General features: G+C 35.3%; 3 protein-coding genes across 4 annotated transcripts; 1 reads left to right on the top strand and 2 right to left on the bottom strand.

Annotated features, from left to right (window-relative positions):
- Positions 1-11534: 11534 nt before the first annotated feature.
- LOC120259373 (vesicle transport v-SNARE 13-like) lies at positions 11535-15347 on the top strand. Of its 2 annotated transcripts, none has more exons than XM_039266964.1 (6): positions 11535-11741; positions 11856-11954; positions 12071-12129; positions 12226-12414; positions 13197-13367; positions 14958-15347. In XM_039266964.1, exons 2-6 carry the CDS (start codon positions 11861-11863, stop codon positions 15108-15110), a joined length of 666 nt encoding a protein of 221 aa, XP_039122898.1. In that variant the 5' UTR covers positions 11535-11741; positions 11856-11860; the 3' UTR covers positions 15111-15347. The 2 variants fall into 2 exon arrangements, with proteins under 2 accessions (XP_039122898.1, XP_039122897.1); XM_039266963.1 differs by having other exon boundaries at positions 11535-11755.
- Positions 15348-17164: 1817 nt separating this feature from the next.
- LOC120259216 (40S ribosomal protein S30) lies at positions 17165-17899 on the bottom strand. The gene is made up of 3 exons (XM_039266782.1): positions 17764-17899; positions 17510-17647; positions 17165-17404 (listed from the first exon to the last, which is right to left on the bottom strand). The coding sequence occupies exons 1-3, from the start codon at positions 17765-17767 to the stop codon at positions 17358-17360; spliced, it is 189 nt and encodes a 62-aa protein (XP_039122716.1). The 5' UTR covers positions 17768-17899; the 3' UTR covers positions 17165-17357.
- Positions 17900-19697: 1798 nt separating this feature from the next.
- Positions 19698-20692, bottom strand: LOC120259266. The gene has a single exon (XM_039266842.1). The coding sequence runs from the start codon at positions 20663-20665 to the stop codon at positions 19952-19954; it is 714 nt and encodes a 237-aa protein (XP_039122776.1). The 5' UTR covers positions 20666-20692; the 3' UTR covers positions 19698-19951.
- Positions 20693-21210: the final 518 nt, after the last annotated feature.

Below are 21210 nucleotides of genomic sequence, written 5' to 3'. Positions count from 1 at the left end.
CGACAACACCTATGAACACAACCGGATCTCAGCTGCGATCGCCCTCCGTGACTTCCTCGCGGATCCCCGCGTGACCGTCGTTGGGGATGGGATGCAGAAGGCTGCGGAGTCTTTGAAGAAGGATTGGAACATTGTGTTAGGGAAGCCAGTGGAGGTGAGGACGTTGATGGAGGCTGCGTACGAGAAGCAAGAGATGCCAAGGAAAGCCACGCTGGAGGACATGGCGGAGATCGCGCTGGACGGGATGAGGGCGAGTAGAAGCGCGGCGCATCGCCGGAGGGAAAAGGACTACGGGATTTTGGACGAGGCCCAAGCGCTGGAAACCACTTTCAATTCGTTCCTCTGTTTCAAGATCGGTGTCAAGTGCCTCCAAAAGCTTGGCCGTCCCGTTTAATTTGGTTTATCAAGTTTCTTTCTGGATAATTATTATTTGTGTGTGTGTGTTTTTTTTTATAGTTTTTCACTGTTGGCATGTTTAGTGTGAAATTTTTTATTTTTTTTATTTTTTTTTGTTAATTTAATATGTCTGTAAATAGACTATAATGTCTTTCAACGATTGGAGAGTATTGTCTATTTTTAACCTACTAACTAAGCTTGTAGTAGATTTTAGTGGGTAGTTTTGATTATTGTGATATATGATTGTTGTTTGTTTGGACCTCTTTTATCATCCTTATAATAAGAGAGAGAGGTATTTTATAATTTTTTAAAATTAAATTTTTTCTATTTCAATAATTGAATGTTCATTTATTGAGAGTTTGCCGTAAGACTTTCACTGATGGATAATAAACTTATAACTCAGTGATATAACCATATTTGTATATGGTGTTTGATAAGAGATTTTTATTGTCTTGAGTTTTAATTTTTTTAGTTGTAATGTGCTAGTTAAAAGGGTCTTTGGTGTGAGTTTGAGTTTGTCATTTAAATTCTATGTTGTCAAATGAGGGCGTTAGGCAAAATGTTCAATCTTTACCCTTAGCACACCCCTCATAAATGGATTATTCGTATTTATAAAAATAATAATAATAATAATAAATAAATAAAACTTCTATGGATGATAATGACTTAATGAAGAGAAATTGTAAGACTATTATAACACTATTGATTGATGACCAAAATAAAGAAAAACTTATAATTTAAATATTTAATAAACATGTCTTGCATTTTGGGTGTTTTGTAAAAACTATATATGTACATATTCAAAAACTTAAATTTTTTTTTGTGGGTATACATATAATTTTGAAATTTACAAGAGGTATATTCACACTCATAAAGGTATTCACACATGAATCCAAGAACCAAAATGTAAATTCTTATATTATGAGATAAAAATCTTTTCTTAAAAAAAAAAATCTACAAATGCAATTTAGTGTGGAGGTCTCTCTATATATTCGCCTATAGAAGTTATTATTATTATTATTTTGTTAATTTTGATTGATTTATGATTTATTTATTTATTTCAATAAATATTATAACAAAGGCTCAGCATGAAATATTCAAAATGAGAGAAAATGTTAGTTGGATGATTTGATTATGTTCATGATTTTTCCTTCTCGTTAAATAAAAAGAAAACCCTCGAACAGTACGGAATCTGAAATATCATGTTCAAATTTCAGAAATGAAGAAATTGGATTGGATGGGGGACAATCAACAATAGACCATTTAACACCTCCAAAGTGCATGACTACATCAATAACTACAGGCAGCCATCTGTACAAATTAAAAGTCCATCTTCAGTCAAACTCATTCTCACAAGAATCACACGCATGTTCACAGGAATGATAACTCTGAGAAACATTGAAAGCATGATACATAAAGAATAATAACTATAGCTCATCATCAATCTTAATATTTAAATAGCTTAATTCTAACACCAGATCATGAAATCCTTTGTTTTTATTTATTTGTTCATTTATTTTTAAATATGGATAGATATCTATTCAGTGTATCTCCCTCCAAATTTCAGCCTTCTTGAATTTTTTAAAAAATATATTTATTTCTTAAATTTTAAAAATTATATTTATAATTCGCAATTCTAATAAAAACAAGATCACTATTTTTTTTTATTTTTTTAAAATTTATTTGTTTTAACTATCTCAAATTTTAATTCGAGTGGAATTAGAATTAAACATTATATATATATATATATGAACCTCACCAGCTAGCGCCGCTTCTCTGTCATTGTCGTTTTCTTTCTCTTGGGATTCGTTTGCCTTGCGGCACAAGACACCAATCGCAATCGCAATCCTATGGAGCTGGAGCTGAGCATCGAGGAGGAGAGGAACTTCATCCGCCTCGTCCGCGTCGGCGATCGCATCATCGAGGCCACCTGTCCTTTGTACAATGTGAACATCACCGTCAAGCGCTGGTTCCAGCAACGCAATCACGAGAAGCGCCGTAGCCCACTCGTCGCCGGCCTATCCTTCTTCCATCGTTTACCGGAACGCTTAACCTGGTCAATAACCCACTATCGTTCCTCTAAAGTAATCAGCGGGATCGCGCTCTGCCTCGGTGGATCTCACTGCCTCTTCATCGACAACTCCGATGAAGACCACCAGATCTCCGCCGCCATGGCCCTCCGTGACTTCCTCGCCGATCGCCAAGTGACCGTGTTTGGGTTTGGGATAGAGAAGGCGGTGGAGTCTTTGGAGAAGGATTGGAACATTGTGTTGGGGAAGGCAGTGGAGGTGAGGACGTTGATGGAGGCTGCGTACGAGAATCAAGAGATTCCAAGGAAAGCGACGCTGGAGGACATGGCGGCGATGGCGCTGAATGGGATGAGGGTGAAGAGAAGTATCCAGAGGGAAAAGAACTACCATGTTTTCGACGAGTACCAAGCGATGGAAACCACTTTCAATGCGTTCCTCTGCTTCGAGATCGGAGTCAAGTGCCTCCAAAAGCTCGGCCGTTCCACTTAATTTGGTTACCAAGTTTTTAATTTGTGTTTTTCACTGTTGGCAAATTTTAGTTTATTTTTTATTTTTTAATTTAATATATCTATAGTGGATTTTGGTGAACATTGCAGAGTTTGTTGTTGGCTGTTTTAGGTTTAATTGGCGTATAGGTCCTTATAATTGTGTACTTTTTATCTTTTTAGTCCTTCTAATATTTTTAGGTACAATTAAATCCTCATATTTAGTCGAATTGGGTCATTCTAGTCCACAACAATATTTTTATGTACAATTAAGTCATTGCAATTTATACTTGTCTATCTACACAGCAGACTAAAATGACTTAATTCAACTAAATATAAGGATTTAATTGTACCTAAAAATATTACAATGACTAAAAGGGCAGAAAGTACACAATTACGGGGATCTATACAGTAATTAAACCGTTGTTTTATTATAAACCTATTCAAAGCTTGTATTTGATTTTAGTATGTAGTTTTGTTTGTCTTAGTCATATATGATAGTTATTTGGACATCTTTTAATAAAATAAATTATATATATAGCTCTAAATATTATATTTATAATAAAAAATAATATTTTATTTCTTGTATTTCATGAGGATTTGGTTATTGAGAGTTAACCTCTATCGAGGTTATTTTTTATTTTTTTTTTTTGAGAAAGGCGAACCCGTAGACGAACACGTGAGGGAACCGTGCTCACCACCGAACTGTGCCCTCACCTTGCGAGATAGGGATCGAGTTCGGGGAGCCACACTCCACACTCAAGGTGAACACCCTACGTAAGGGATCTGATGCCAATAGATCAAATGGTCGTTAGTCCTCTATTGAGGGTTTGTGTCACACCCACCCCTTCTACCGAGGTAAATGTGGCACCCATCAGTTAAAATTCCCTTTTAGCTGAGGCCCTGACACTGCTTTTTAAACAAAGCGGGACCTCTAAATCACGATTTACAATTTTTCACCAAGTGCGGGTTCAAATACATAAATACTGATAAATATAATTACTCTAATTTTGCGAGTACAGACCGCTACGAGATCATGACACCAATAAGAAGAAAGAAAGAAATGAGGGACCCTACTGCGAGTCCCGGACTCAACCACGACTAGCTCTATACTCGATCGAGGCAATCTAGGGGTCATGCTCCTGCATTCTGACAGACATTCGGGTTTATTTCGGTAGTGGCTTAATAATTTCAAATACTAAAATACGGCTGTATATAAAGTATATAAATACTCAACTGCTTAAATAATTTTTCCAACTTTTCCAAAAATACTAGAATTCTAGCAAAAATACATTTTTTAAAGAACTTTTTGAAACATAAATTCATCATACATCAATGTCAAAATAAGCGATAATATAAAACCATTCTCAAATCCATGGCACGAAAACTCTCCCGACTTAGCTGGCCCGTCAGCGACTAGGGTTGGGGAGCCGTCGAGTCTTCGTACCCTTGGCGTTGGCCCATCGGTCCCGTGTGGTGACCCCGGGATCCCGATGTATCATCCAATCAGGGCTCTACGCTCCCACCGATCTGGACCATCAGCAATCGAGTCCACCGCGCCCCTCTAAAGGCTGGCGCTGGGAACCCACTATGCGATGATAGTCGGGCCTAGCCGCGCGTCGCCCATCCAAAACCAGACGTGTAGATGCAAAGGACAATACAAAGCTGTATAAATCATATCACATGGTCCTTATCCGGGACGTTCATCGATCGATACATGCATAATATCGATGAAATCCAAAATACAAATACCATTCCTATGCGAGGAATGAAAACCAAATTCCACAAATATTGTTGGTAAAACATTTTAAAAATGCTCACATGATTTCACAAATCATTCCAAATCAAAAGCATATATAACCATCAAAAAAATAAATACATGAATTGAATAATTAAATCACATATACATGTATTTTTCACTATTCACAAATACGTATAATTATACCAAACTCGATGTATCAATACGATTGTCGTGAACATCAACGGCAAGTAAATATACATGATATTTTTAACCTTATACGCAAATTAAACATGATAAAATGAAATACTTAAATAATTATTTCCAAAAATACTAGCCATTAAACAGCTTATTTCAAAAATAATAATAATTAATCAATTATTTAAAAATAATAGCCACTACCAACTCACCCTGTGTCCTTGGGTTAATTCCCGACACTGAACTCCCTCCCTAAGCCCTCGAACAACACCCTAATGTAATAATATAATAAAAAAATAAATATCACATTGAAACCCAAAAAGAAAATACAAAAACCAAGAATTGACTCTCTAATTGGGCCCACTTATTCCAATCGGTTAAAAACTCGGCCTTGAATAGTTAAATCGGTCTCCAATTGCACTTAAATTAACTTAATTTAGGCTAAACACTGCTGAACCAATTTGAACCAAGATCAATTCCACTGAACCAAGTTTAATTGCACTGAACCAAACTCAATTTCACTGAACCAGATTGAACCAACCCAATTCTTATACAAAAATTTCCTGGACCAACTTGGTTCAACTGAACCCAAATTTTCTTGAATTGGTTCAGCCAAAAATCCTTAGCCCAACATCCAAAACCAAGCCCAAATCAATCTCAACCAACTCAAATTAACCAAACAATTCAATTCCAACCACACTCAATTTGATTTGATCAAACCTAGACCAAATTAATTCAATTAAACCCAACCACACCAATTCTCATTCAAACCTAAGTCCATCTCAACTTGATTTGATCAAGCCCAACTCAACCAAATCAATTCCAACTTGGTTTAATCTAATCAAATCAATTGGACTAACTCAACCCATTTCAATCCAACAATCATCATTAACACCTTAATCATCATAATCATCAATTTAATTAACTAAACCAAATTTTTAATCTCGTGCTACATAGAACGCTTACAAGAATCCGTCAAAGCAACTCCACCAATCCAAGCAATTTCATCATGAAATACAGGTTTTTTTCGACACAAATTTCATCTCAAAACAACACCCCTCATCATTCTCATTAATATTTCTTCAAATTCATCAACATTTTCATCAAATCCAACCATAAATACATATATATACATGCATACATACACATGCCAAAAACAATACAAGGAAGCTTCTTACCAAGCTCAAGTCATCCCTCCCATGAGTCTCACTCCGACGATCTCCAAGTCCCCTCTCCTTAAAACCTCAAATTTCTTCCCATTTCTTCATTTTTAACCCCTCGGGTTCATCAGAAGAAAATGGTGGAGAAGAAGATGAACAACACTCAAGCTCTAGATTTTTTTCTCCAAATTTAACTTTCAGCCGAAATTTACATTTAGTCCCTCAAAACATAATTCCTTACAAAACAGTCTCTGAAAAACTCACAAATGGTCCCTGAATTATAAAATAGTATTCTCAAAAGATCCTTTCAAATTATCCAATGGTCCTTGAAGTATAACACAATATTTCCATATGATCCCTTCAACTTACCTTTCAGTCCTTGGTTTCCATAAATATTTTATATCAATCCTTTTTCTATTACTCTTTAACCCAAAATCTTTTATAAACTTTTACACTTAAGTCCTTGTTCTGTCCACTTGGGGTTTCTCAACAATATTACTCTGTAGAAAAATCTTACTGCAACTATAGTAATACCCTGAATATATTTTCCAACAGTTAATCACAGGTTCAGGGTATTACAATCCTTCCCCCTTAAGAAAATTTCGTCCTCGAAATTTCCTTAACATACATCAATCTGATATCACTGAATTTCACTTACTTGTTCCGAATCTGTTCTCTTGTTCCAAATATGCTCAATAGTAAATAACAATACTGTGAAAGGATGTCCAAGTATCTGCTGATGATCAAAGTGAACCTGATTCCTTCTATACGGTGTTATACATGGTATACAACACTCTTCTGATGTGTTACTCTGGCTTCCTCACTTCCAAAACTCATACAATAAAATAATCTTGTATTTTCCACAATCTAGAAGAAAAGCAACTTCTTATTTACAAGTAGGAATACATCATACTGGAGATACACAAGTGGAATACAAACATCTCAAGCACACAAGTGGTAGTACAAACAGGTTATTCCACTATTCACAAGTCTCATATAACTACTGAACCTCATCCTTGTCTGCGGTTTCTGCGGTTCAACCTTTCCCGGTTCCATTGCTCAACTGCTGCACCATAGTTAAGGACTGCATGGGCATCATCATATGCCGTTGCAAACTCCTCAGAAACTCCATACCTCCTTCTCAATTCTGGCATATGACTCTCGTCTAGGTGAAAACGTTCCATGTAGATATTCCTCAGCTCTGAAGCAACTATAGAGCTAAAATCTCTGGTATTCATAGTTACCACATAACGAGCTTGTGGGACATAAACATCAGTCATTGCTTGCTCTTGATTACCAGGTGTAATAACAGAACTAGAAGATGCTGAGGCAACAAGAGTAGAGCTAGAGGGTACTTGAGCAGCATTATTGGTTTCCATCTCTTCTTCCCTCTTTCGTTCCTCCTCTCTCCTTCTCTGTTCCTCCACTTCTCTTCTATGTTCTTCTTCCTCTCTTTGCTGCTCTTCCAGGAAATATCTCTCTACTCTTTCTCTATTATACCTTGGAGGAGGTCCTCGTCTCAGTCGTCTCAAACGCCTTGGTTCCATTACTCAAAAATCCTTAAGACACTCAAAATCCCACTGATGAAAAATGCAAGTATGATCTTCTCCTCTATTTAAACACAATTAAACCACACTCAGAGGAGCTGGCTATAATTCATCCAAATTCAGACAAATCAAGCTCGAATCAATGTCACGTCGTGACACACCTTTTAAGAATCAACAGAAAGGTGATAAAGAAGACTGGTTACTCACGGGCTAAATCCCTCATATCTTAAACACAGGTATGTCCAAAGTATCTTTCAAATCACAATGCAAATCACTGTGTGCCAGTCAACAAAGAGAATGCCAAATACCCTTCTTTGGCAACTTTTAAGTAAACTTATTTTAGATAAAACCAATTCCAATAATTATCTCAACCCGTGACCCTAATCACAGTGCACTGCTCAGCTCTCTGCCTCAAATGTCAAAACCTACTATCAGCTCTCATTCCAAATATGCAACTTAGGTTTTAACCTGATTGGAGAGTCTTAATACTTCTACTGGGCCCTTAACTTTCTGTCTAATCACTACTAAACCTCTAAGTCTAGACATGACTTCTAAACTTAGGCTCAGATCACAACCCGTAATCTCTACCAACCAGGGATATCTCAACCTACAGCTCTGATACCAAAAGATGTCACACCCACCCCTTCTACCGAGGTAAATGTGGCACCCATCGCTTAAAAATTCCCTTTTTAACTGAAACCGACACCTGCTTTTTAAACAAAAAGCGGGACTCTACAAATCACAATTTACAATTTTTTTCACCAAGTATGCAGTTCAAATACATAAATACAATAAATATAATTATTTAATTTCATGGTACAACCGCTACAAGATCACGACACCAATAAGAAGAAAGAAAGAAATGAGGGACCCATGCAGTCCCCGGACTCAACCCCGACTAGCTCTATACTCGATCGAGCAATCTAGGGTCATGCTCCTGCAGCCTACAGAGACATTCGAGTTGGTCAGAGTGGCTTAATAATTTCAAATACTAAAAATACATAGTATATAAAGTATATAAATACTAACCGCTTAAATAATTTTCCAACTTTTTCCAAAAATACTAGAATTCTAGCAAAAATACATTTTTAAAGAACTTTTGAAAACATAAATTCATCATAAATCAACGTCAAAAATAACTCGATAATATAAAACCATTCTCAAATCCATAGCCCCGAAAAACTCTCCCCGACTTAGCCGCGTCAGCGACTAGGGTTTGGGAGCCGCCAAGGTCTTCGTACTCGACGTTGGCTCCATCTGGGTCCCGTGTGGTGACCCCGGATCCCGATGTATCATCCAATCGTGGGCTCTACGCTCCCACCGATCCGGACCAATCAACAATCGGTCCACCACGCCACCTCTAAAGGGTCGGCCCGTGGGAACCCACTCATCGCATGAGTCGGGCCTCAGCCCGCCGTCACCATCCAAAACCAACATGTAGATGCAAAGAACAATACAAATCTGATAAATCATATCACACTGGTCCTTATCCAGACATTCACAAGACGATACATGCATAATATCGAAAGAAAATCCAAATACAAAATACCATTCCTATGCCAGGAATGAAAACCAATTCCACAAATATTGTTGGTAAAACATTTTAAAATGCTCACATGATTTCACAAATCATTCCAAATCAAAAGCATATATAACCATCAAAAAAATAAATACATGAATTGAATAATTAAATCACATATACATGTATTTTTCACTATTCACAAATACGTATAATTATACCAAACTGATGTATCAATACGATTGTCAGGAACATCAACGGCAAGTAAATATACGTATATTTTAACCTTATACGCAAATTAAACATGATAAAAATGAAATACTTAAATAATTATTTCCAAAAATACTAGCCATTAAATGCATTATTTCAAAATAATAATAATTAATCAATTATTTAAAAATAATAGCCACTACCAACTCACCCTGGTGTCCTTGGGTTAATTCCCCGACACTGAACTCCCTCCCTAAGCTCGAACAACACCCTAATGAATAATATAATAAAAAAATAAATATCACATCGAAACCCAAAAGAAAAATACAAAAAAACCAAGTAATTGACTCTCTAATTGGGCCCACTTATTCCAATCGGTTAAAAACTCGGCCTTGAATAGTTAAATCGGTCTCCAATTGCACTTAAATTAACTTAATTTAGGCTAAACACTGCTGAACCAATTTGAACCAAGATCAATTCCACTGAACCAAGTTTAATTGCACTGAACCAAACTCAATTTCACTGAACCAGATTGAACCAACCCAATTCTTATACAAAAATTTCCTGGACCAACTTGGTTCAACCGAACCCAAATTTTTCTTGAATTGGTTCAGCCAAAAATCCTTAGCCCAACATCCAAAACCAAGCCCAAATCAATCTCAACCAACTCAAATTAACCAAACAATTCAATTCCAACCACACTCAATTTGATTTGATCAAACCTAGACCAAATTAATTCAATTAAACCCAACCACACCAATTCTCATTCAAACCCTAAGTCCATCTCAACTTGATTTGATCAAGCCCAACTCAACCAAATCAATTCCAACTTGGTTTAATCTAATCAAATCAATTGGACTAACTCAACCCATTTCAATCCAACAATCATCATTAACACCTTAATCATCATAATCATCAATTTAATTAACTAAACCAAATTTTTAATCTCGGTGCTACGAAGAACGCTACATAGAATCCGTCAAAGCAACTCCACCAATCCAAGCAATTTCATCACTAAAATACTGAGGTTTTTTTCGACACAAATTTCATCTCAAAACAACACCCTCATCATTCTCATTAATATTTCTTCAAATTCATCAACATTTTCATCAAATCCAACCATAAATACATATATATACATGCATACATACACATGCTAAAAACAATACTGAGGAAGCTTCTTACTAGCTAAGTCATCCCTCCCATGGAAATTTCACTCCGACGATCTCCAAGTCCCTCTCCTTAAAACCTCAAATTTCTTCCCATTTCTTCATTTTTAACCCTCGGGTTCATCAGTAGAAAATGGTGGAGAAGAAGATGAACAACACTCAAGTCTCTAGATTTTTTTCTCCAAATTTAACTTTCAGCCGAAATTTACATTTAGTCCCTCAAAACATAATTCCTTACAAAAACAGTCTCTGAAAAACTCACAAATGGTCCCTGAATTATAAAAATAGTATTCTCAAAAGATCCTTTCAAATTATCCAATGGTCCTTGAAGTATAACACAATATTTCCATATGATCCCTTCAACTTACCTTTTCAGTCCTTGGTTTCCATAAATATTTTATATCAATCCTTTTTCTATTACTCTTTAACCCAAAAATCTTTTTATAAACTTTTACACTTAAGTCGCTTGCTCGTCCCACTCGTGCTTTCTCAACAATATTACTCGTAGAAAAAAATCTTACTGCAACTATAAGTAATACTCCCCGAATATATTTTTCCAATGCTAATCATGAGTTCGAGTATTACAGTTTGCCTTAAGACTTTAATTAATAATAATGACTTATTCATTTAAGATGGCAGATTGTAACACTATTGATCCATCACCTAATTAAAAAATTATAATTTTAAACATTTATTAAATCGTTTTTTGCATTTTAGATGTTTTTTTTAATGTAAAAACTACACATTTCACAAATTTAAAAGAAAAAATTGAGAGTATACATGTACTTTTGAAATTTATGAGAGGTGTATTCACAGACTCATCTTTTTAAAGGTAAATTTTTTTTTACACACATGAATCCAAGAACCAAAATGTAAATTTTTTTTTTACATGATAAAAACCATTTTTTTTAAAAAAAAATAATTTACTTTTCTATAAAATTACAATGACAATAATTTTTAATTACTAAGCTAAACACCAAGGTTATTGTATTTTTTCACAATTAAATTATTCAGAGTGAATTTACATATTTACCCTTCCCTAGTGTGGCTGGCTGGTATTTTCACAAAATAACCTGCGGCTTTTAACAAGGTCCCGCCAACCCCTTCTCCTTTCTCCTTGCGCCTCTCTATCTCCTCTCCGATCGATCTCTCTCGATTCATCGATTCATTCATCGAACACGATCAAGCTATTTCTTCGATCTGTGAATTTCCTAGTTTTCGAATTCACCGATTTTTTCTTCTTTTTCTTTGTTAATTTGGAGTTGTTCTCTCCCAAAAACAGAATCAGGGTTAGGGTTTGGTGGTTTGTTCTGCGATCTCGACTTCACCGCTAATCAATCTGTAGAATTCTTCGATTTTTTTGGGGTTTTTTTTGTTGATTTGATTTGTAATCTCCTTTGCAGCAACGATGAGCGAGGTTTTTGAGGCCTACGAGCGCCAGTACTGCGAGATCTCGGCTTCGCTCTCGCGCAAGTGTACATCGGCGGCGCAGCTCGATGGAGGTATGCGATTGTCGGTTATCTTTGTGATTTCAATCTTTGTTGCTGCAAATCGTGGTCGCAATCATGGAAATTCACTCTATTTTGTGTAATTTTACATCGGTTCATGATTCTTGCAGAGAAGAAGAAGCAGAAAGTTTCTGAGATAAAATCCGGCATAGAAGACGCTGAAAATCTGGTAATTGCTCCATTGATGATACCAATGTTGTGTTTCTTTCTGAATTTGTATGGAGTCTTGATCGGGTGATCCATCCTTGTTTGTGTCTATGTTTAGATAAGAAAGATGGATCTGGAGGCGAGGAGTTTGCAGCCGAGTGTGAAGGCTGCGTTGCTTGCCAAGATGAGGGAGTATAAGTCTGATCTGAATAACTTGAAAAGTGAACTGAAGAAACTCACTTCGCCCAATTTGAACCAGGCCACAAGGGAGGAATTGTTGGAGGCGGGGATGGCAGATACACTAGCGGTATAATGGAGATGCTATCGTTTTGTTTTATTCGATTGCCTTGATATGCTGTGCTTTTTCGGGTATTGTTTAAGCTTGTGATTGAGTATATATTACTATATGTGTTACTTAGATTTTAGTTGTTATTGCAGTATTCGATTCCATTTGGATGAGTGATTGTCTGATATTTATTACTATTTACAGTACTTATCGTGACCGCTTTGTATTTGATTTCTTTTTTACAAGTGCTTTTCATTCTTTGTGTGTCTACATGTGTTAATACAATTAGAAATTGTTATTTGCAGTGACGAGTCTGAGTCAACAGTTCCTGTTTAAAGTTTGCTAGAAGGATCACATGTTTTGATTTTCGTATGATCAGGAGATTAACTCTTCAACACATGTTACATAGACTTTTCATAATCTCTGTAATCACATTGATTAGATTAACATGTAAATTATAGTAACATAGGATTTTGTGTTGTCTTCTGATATGACATATGGTTAATCAGGGTGACTTGCTATATGCATTCATGAATTTTACAGTGGTAAAGCAACTTGCAAGTAGCGTAAAATTTTGGAGACAGGGATTTATCACAGATCAAACAGCCTAATCTTTAGGGTGTTTGATAAAATTCTTGGGCGATATATTTATATTAGCATTCCAGTTGCTAGGCCAAATTTTGAATCAGATGATTGTGTTTCGCTCATCAAATGTTAGATGTTGTTCTAACTCTTCTATCATTTAGGAACTTATTTGCTACTTTTGGTTGAGGCTTATTGTTGCTGGTCACTGGATACTGCAGGTCTCTGCTGATCAGAGAGGAAGATTACTGATGTCAACAGAAAGGCTGAACCAATCCAGTGATAGAATCAGAGAGGGTAGAAGAACCATGCTGGAGACAGAAGAGCTTGGTGTTTCAATCTTGCAAGACCTTCACCAGCAGCGTCAATCTCTGTTGCATGCAAACAATACGGTGTGTATATGTTGTCAAACTCTTTCCTTATTTAAGATTCAGTTATAGGATTTGCGTGTATTGATATTTGAAGAAGCTTTTCCTTATTTAAGATTTCGTAGATGCATCATTTCAGTTTTTAGTAAAAAGTTTCTCATGTGATTACAAATGAGTTCATCAATTTTGTACCTGGGCAAAATGTAGGACTTTGATTCGCTTTTTATCCATTATATTTCATATTGTTGTCATATGCTTTTTGCCCATGGTTTTTTTGTAATATGGAACTTTTGGCACAACAAGTTGATTATGTAGTTGATAAGAAATGGTAATTGTAACCGAATTATGGAAATGGGAATCTAGCTATATAAATTGAACTTTTAGAAGTTATGGATTTAATTGAGGTCCGTGTTTATAAGAATTACATCAGGTTTGATGTTAATAGTCTTGACTCTTGTCTCAATTTTTTTTTTTTTTTTGTTCAGAAAGCTTATAGATGTTCATATTGAATTTGTAAGTTTGGTTATCCCAAAATTGGGATGCTGTAATCCAAAATTCATGTAAGCTTCAAGCTTTCATTTTGTATCTTTGCAAGTAATAATAGTTCTTACTATAACAAGAAAGAAGGCTTCGGTAAAATATAGCAGATGGGTTGTAACATCAGAGCACCATTAGCTAAGTAATAACGTCTGCCCAAACATAAGTTGGGATCAAATTTGTGGATTTTTTGTCCATTTCTCATTCATTCCTTACCCATCCCCATACAAACAGTAAGCAATGAAGCTTTTGGCTCAAAAGAGCAATTCCCTGGAAATTTCTTTGGTTGTTTGAAATTCTTCGTTTGCTTCACAGATCTCATTTCATAATCTTTGTGTTGAGGTCCTAATTTGATTTAAAGAGTGGCTACATCCTAGGAGAGGGGAGGGAGGGTGTTGGTGCATGACATATGCAATCTATGTTATTGCTAGTTTTTATGGTGTCTCAGCTTCAATTCTTTTACCATTTAGAAAAGAGGGCTCCCAATATTCATCATGTTTCAGGACTCTTTTACATGGCTTTAATTTTTTTGAGGCGGTCATTGTTAGATTGTTCAGTATAATCATTTGATTTTCTTCATGAGAGTTTCATTCCGGATATTCTGTTAGCTAATAGTCAGGTTATTGATTTATACATTTGTAGTTTATGGGAGCAATTGGAGATACCTTTTGGCTTCTCAAAGGTTGGACTTGTGAATATCTATAGAACAAATAGAATGCATTATCATTAAAATTGTCAACCATCTGATGTTCTCCAATGCAACCAATCTATGTTGCACCTACTGGTGACATATTTCCATTGACATGTATAAAATGCATGCTTCACTTGAAGATTGAACAGATGAAGAGTGGGGGATTGTATTTTAGTTTGTCTATTGTACATAAAAGCTAACATTGTGAAATCGCACCGGAGGACACATCAAAATGGTGATCATTTTCATTTTGGCTGGCGCTAAATATGTGAATGGCAATAAGATCCTACGAGAATTGCATATTGTGTTGTTAGTGCAAATATTTCTACAGTTTACCAAGAAAACAATTTTGTTTGTATGATTTACTGTTTGATGTGGTTTTGCAGCTGCATGGGGTGGATGATAACATTGGCAAAAGCAGGAAGATCCTTTCAGCCATGTCGAAAAGAATGGACAGGAATAAATGGATGATCGGTTGCGTCATCGCAGTTCTGGTGGTGGCGATCACTCTGATCCTCTACTTCAAACTTGCCCATTAATTCAAATGCAAATGTTATGTCAGTATTTAATCCTGTGGCGGTGCATAAACCTTTGTTTGCTTATTTGTATATCTGGGGTTTCTAGTTTCTCATGCTTCTATTTGCTTGTCCTAAGTGTGGCTTGTATTATGAACGTGTTGCAAATGGATGAAGAATGTTAAACTCTGTTCCGCAATCTTTCTCAAAAGACAAAGCATAGTCGAGAAATTTCAAATGGTTGGAATGTTTCAGCTTTTATTAGCATCTTTTATATCTGAAGAGTGAAGACGGGCATTTCTAAACTCGCACGATATGATTAAGTGTGATTGTCTGCAAGTGTGCCAGGCCACTGTATTTTCAGGTGCTAATCTTTTCTTTAGTTTGATAACTCTTTTTCTGATCTATTTTGCTTTTACGGTCCGACGCAGGGTGCTGTTTGAAACGCGATTAAGCGAATGTTGATTTTATTTCGGTGTTTAGAATGCAAGATCCAAACTAAGAGCTCACTCTGGTTTATCTTATTAACAAAAGAATTAACCAATTACTTTTTTTGAAAAAAATATTTCATTCTTTATTATTAGTTCTTATAAATTCAATGTTAAAGAGTAAATTATATTTGAGGGAAATGACGATTGTTGATATTGATAAAGCCTTGATCTTTCATAATAAATTCAATTTCAAAAAATAAATTATATTAAATTTTGTTCCAGTGAGAGTTGCAACTTATAAAGGAAACCGTCAACCTGTTTCTAAACTCAACCAAATGTTACGTGGTAAAAGAACAAAAACGCATGTTTTAACTTAAGAAAACAGATATTGGTTAACATTCAGAGGTGGCATTAGACACCATAGAGGTTATCAATCACCATTTCCAGATCCTCCACATTGACAGATCTAGAAAAATGAACCCATCAAATAGACAAATAACACTCAGCTCTAGCATAATAGAATACGATCAGCTGATCAAAACCATGGTTCATCAAGAGCGGGATCAAAGAAAAACCAGAACAACAAAAAAATATTTGAGCCCTTTACTTGCTAAGTTACCATCTACAAACAAAATTTGGAAAATACGAGTGGCCAGAGCAGTGTACACTGTTAACAAAACATTATTAGTATTCCTTGACTAATAATCTGTCAAGAACACTGGAGATGATAATAGACGTCAGAATACTTTTATCATAGGACTGAAAACAAAATGACATCTTATAGAAGAACAGGCTTTAATCCAAATCAAAACCTTAACAATTATATTGTCTAAATGTAATTTTATTGAAAAAAAAAAAAAAACATAATACTCTACAAACAATTAATTCTCTCATTACACTTGGTTAGGAACCATACATTGGTATAAGTTAATACAATTAATCAACTTTGAAGCGCTAGCCCTACTAATTCCCAAATGCTATCAAACATGCATAAGACTTAACTTCACTTAGTCCTTGTACCTTAAGACCTCTTTGATGGATCTCTAATATCATACCCACTAAGCGCCAACAAACAACCAATAAAAAACCAGCCACATTATCATAACAGAATGTTTCAAATGAAGTAGAGATCGATATCAATAATTGATTAAGAAAATAACACAAACTATAATACTCTAGATATATTATTCCATCCAAAAACGCCATAAAAAATGTCAGTCCACAAAGGGCCAAACACTATGCATGCCCAAAAGCAATTCACCATCACTTAGAACTCTGATTACCTTCCAAGGCATCCAAAATTAACCAAAAAATTGTGAAAAACTTAAATTCCTTTTGACAGTATACTCATCAAGCTATATGAAATAAGCTAAAAAACCATTTGAAAAATTAAGCAGCTAAGAGTAAGATATTTTGCGGTAAGAACTGATGCTATAATCCAGAGGAAGTTATTAAACTAGAGGCCACAATCACAATACTAAATTTGAAATTTACCTCATTATAGAATCAAAGGACAGTAAAAAAGCAAGCATCCAAAATAAACAACCTCAATGAGTTAATTCTTTTGATAACCAAAACCTAAATCACTATCATATCTAGCACAAGCACAATTAGAACATTAACAATAACAAAAGGAAAACAGCAATGGATAAAAGATAACAAACAGATCACAAAAACAAAGGAATTTTTTATAATAAACTCAAAACTTTGCCCTAAAAACAAGTAAACAATAAAAAGGGCACAATCACAGTCCAGCAGCCCGTAGTAACATGCAAGTTCCCATCAACTCAAACAAAAACCCTAATTTTACTTCTTCAAACTAGAAAAACTAATACCGCAATTACTTCTCAGATGAGTTTGGCCCCCTCTTCTTCCCGAATCCAACAACTGAAGAACAATCAGCAAAAAAAAACCACAAAACATCACAATGTTAAGAAGAAGATCATGGAGATCGACAGATTTAATGGGAAACAAAAAGGATCGGGATCTCACCAGCGGTGACGAAGCGGCGGTTGTACTGCATTCGCTTGTGAGCGCGGCCGCGGGGCTTCTTCTTCTTGTCTTGCTTGGCGACCTTGGGAGTCTGGCCTCGCACCTTACCAGCGCGAGCTAAAGATCCGTGCACCTTCCCTGATTGCCAGATTCAAAGGAAAAACAGATCAACACTCAAGAAAACCACAAAGTTAGCATGGAAACTATTGGAGAAGAGCTCAGATATGGCTCCATTGAGAGATCTGGAAGCATACCCATGGCTTCTAGGGTTCGCGGCGGGGTTCTGGAGCGATGGCCGGAGAAGAAAGGCGGCTTTGATTGATGATTAGGGTTTCTTTGGGGTTACCTGGCGATTAGTTTATATAGGGTTCACATTGAGTGTTCCTTGAACCGCGTCTTTCTTTTGTTAACCTAGATCCCTAACGTGGCAGTATGAGATTGGAGATTTCATTTTAAAATGCGCTGAAATCACTTTGTAACCTACGAAAGTTTTTGTTTTTTTGTTTTCCTTTTAATCTTCGCAATTAAATATAAAAAATTTTATTTTAATCTTTTAATTATTCACTTGAGCGGTTTCACTTTCACCCAAGATAGCAACACACATGACATTTATTTATTTTTTAATTCGTATTTGTATCATTCAAAATAAAGGTGTACATTCAAATAAATAAATAAATAATTATATATTTAATGATTCAAAATAAATACTAACTCAAATATTAGAGGTCATTTGTGGTTTACTGGCTTTAGAGTGTTGCTTTGATTTTAATTTAATGAATAATTATTCTATATAGACTATGCTTTATATTTTCATAATAAGATTTTGGAGAGTGGAAAGTGGAAACGAGGGAGTAACCCATCGTATTTATATTTATCACCCGGATGGCTTCCAATTGCAAAATGATAATAATAAAAAGGGTAAAAACATAGATAACATACAATTTTTTTTTTTGAATAATAGATAATATATATATATATATAAATATTTTTTTTTTGAAAAGGTGTATAAACCACTAATATTAAAAAGAAAATAAAGAGTACAAAATATCCACTAGATGTGAAAAACACAAACAAACACGGCAACGAGGTAAAGGAAAAAATAAGATGACGACAAAAATCACTCCCGCGGACAGAAGTGGATGAGCATCAGCCTATTCCCCCAAAAGCTTCGGACCTCACACTGAATTGTCTAAACATAATATATAAATATATATTATATATTTACTGTTTTCTATCCAAACATAATAATTTTGCTGATTGTTCTTTAGTATTGTTATCTATATATATATATATATATATATAGATAACATATATATATATATATATATATATTTAATAAATACAGTTGACTTAAAACATAAAGGAAATATAAGAGTAAAAACTTTTTTTTTTAAATAGAGGATGAATTTATGAAATGCAAATATACATCACCCACAAATAATACTCACGCAGCTAGAATCCTATTTTTCATCAATATATATGTATCTTTTAAATAAATTTTATTAATTGTATTTTGCATATAAAATAAATATTAAATGTCACATAATAACTTATTCTACATCACAAAATTATTATGTTTGGATAGAAAACGGTAATGAAAATAAAACATAAAAAAAAACATTTACTGTATATATAAATATGTGTGTGTATGTATATATAAGAGCTAATATTTAGATGACCTCTGTATTAATTAGAGCTAATATTCTTTTCACCAAATATTAATTTCTCCCTGCATTTCATCCAAAAACCTTTTAAAAACAATAACAAATAAAGAAAAAAAATCTATAAGTAAATAATTAACCAAGAAACTTTGACCAAAAGTAAACTTCATCATACCAATCATACCATATGTTAGTAAATCATCAAAGATAAACGAGTGCTACTACATTTGGTGTATAGCATGCACCAAACTTCCTCTTGGATTAGAATTCAGTCATTGAAAAATTACAACATTATAATTTTTAATTTTAGAAAAAAAATTTATTATCATCTTTGGAAATTTCAATGTTGGGAAAATTGTCATTTCAATGTTGTTAAAAATTTTTTTATTCTTCCTATATGTTGAAGCCACGAGACCAAAAACATAATAATTAAATATTAAAAAAAAAAAAACTAACCTAATCAGCAGTAATTCACAAGAAAAGGAAACGGTATGCATAACAACCTGCAATTAATTCTAAGACTCAGTTTTGGCGGGAAAAAAATATTAAGAAAAGCAAACAAAGAGAGAGAGACCCAGATTCGTTTCCAGAAGTTTCAAATCAGTACCAAAAAAAAAAAAACCCTAATCCACGAAAATGAACAAAGTTTCTCATCAGAACCACCATCGAGAACGAAGCACCAAAGAAGAAGGATCCACAACTAGAAACCCTAACCCTAGCATCAAAGAAGGAAAGAGAAATCCAGAGAATAGATTGCTAGCATACCGTGATATATCTTGATTTAGGTGGGACGACCGAGCATTTGGAGGCACTTGACTCCGATCTCGAAGCAGAGGAAGGCATCAAAAGTGGCTTGCAGCACTCGATCCTCGTCGATGTCGTCGTACCAGTATTTCTTCTCAGTGGTTATCGGCAGTCTCCTCACCCTCATCCCATTGAGCGCGATCTCCGCCATCTCCTCCAATCCGTTCCGGCCCATCATCTTACACTTCCCATACGCATCCTCCATCAGCGTCCTTGCCTCCACTGTCTTCCCCAAGTGAATGTCCCAGTCCTTCTCAAACGACTCGACTGCCTTCTTGAACCCAACCCCAACGATGGTCACGCGGCGTTCGGCGAGGAAGTCACGGAGAGCACGGGCAGTGGTAACCCGATCGTAAGAAGAGGAGTTGTCAATGAAGAGACAGTGAGATCCTCCAAGGCAAAGAGCGATGCCGGCGATGACTTTGGAGGAGGAATAGGGGGAGGATTTGTACCAGCTGCAGCGTTCAGGGGAACCGTGGAAGAAGGAGAGGCCGGCAACGAGTGGGCTCCTTCGCTTCTCTCGGTCGCGTTCCTGGAACCAGCGCTTGACGGCGAAGTTCCCCTCGTCGTTGAGAATGGAGACCTCGATGATGCGGTCGCCTAGACGAACGATGCGGATAGGGTTCCTCGTCGGGTAATCATCGTCGTCTTCGTTCTCCTTCTCGATGCTCAACTCCAGAGGTCGGTTCATGGTGGCTTGCGGCGCAAGGAACAAAGAAACCAGAGAGGCGTGATGAAGGAAAGCTTCTGGATCTTTGGGTTTATATATAGCTGTACGAGTGGTGACGTGTCATTTAATATATATATATATATATATTTATTTATTATTATACCTTTCTTTTTCGTAAAAATTTACTTATATATATATATATATATATTCATAGGCTGAAAATTGGAGATTTATATACATACATTGTAGTTGTAGTTAGATATTCAATTATATAATATGATATTTTAAATGTTTAAGATAATATTAATATATAATAATAATAATAATAACTAATCTATTTTTTTATATTTATAAATGAGTTAGCAAGGATGCGTATACGTATGTGTTCTGTGGGTGAAACTTTATGAGAGTATATACAAAATTTTATATTTACATAAAGATATATACTTCACAAAAATTATAACTTAGAATTAACGTAACTATTACATTTGCTTTCTTGTGTATTAGGCTCTTAGACTCTTGGTTTAGTATATAAAAGTTTTTGAACATTCAACCTCGCAGAAATA

The sequence above is a fragment of the Dioscorea cayenensis genome, chromosome 4 (assembly GCF_009730915.1).
Source record: "Dioscorea cayenensis subsp. rotundata cultivar TDr96_F1 chromosome 4, TDr96_F1_v2_PseudoChromosome.rev07_lg8_w22 25.fasta, whole genome shotgun sequence".
Classification (NCBI taxonomy): domain Eukaryota; kingdom Viridiplantae; phylum Streptophyta; class Magnoliopsida; order Dioscoreales; family Dioscoreaceae; genus Dioscorea; species Dioscorea cayenensis.
This window is presented reverse-complemented; position numbering and strand designations above follow the sequence as displayed.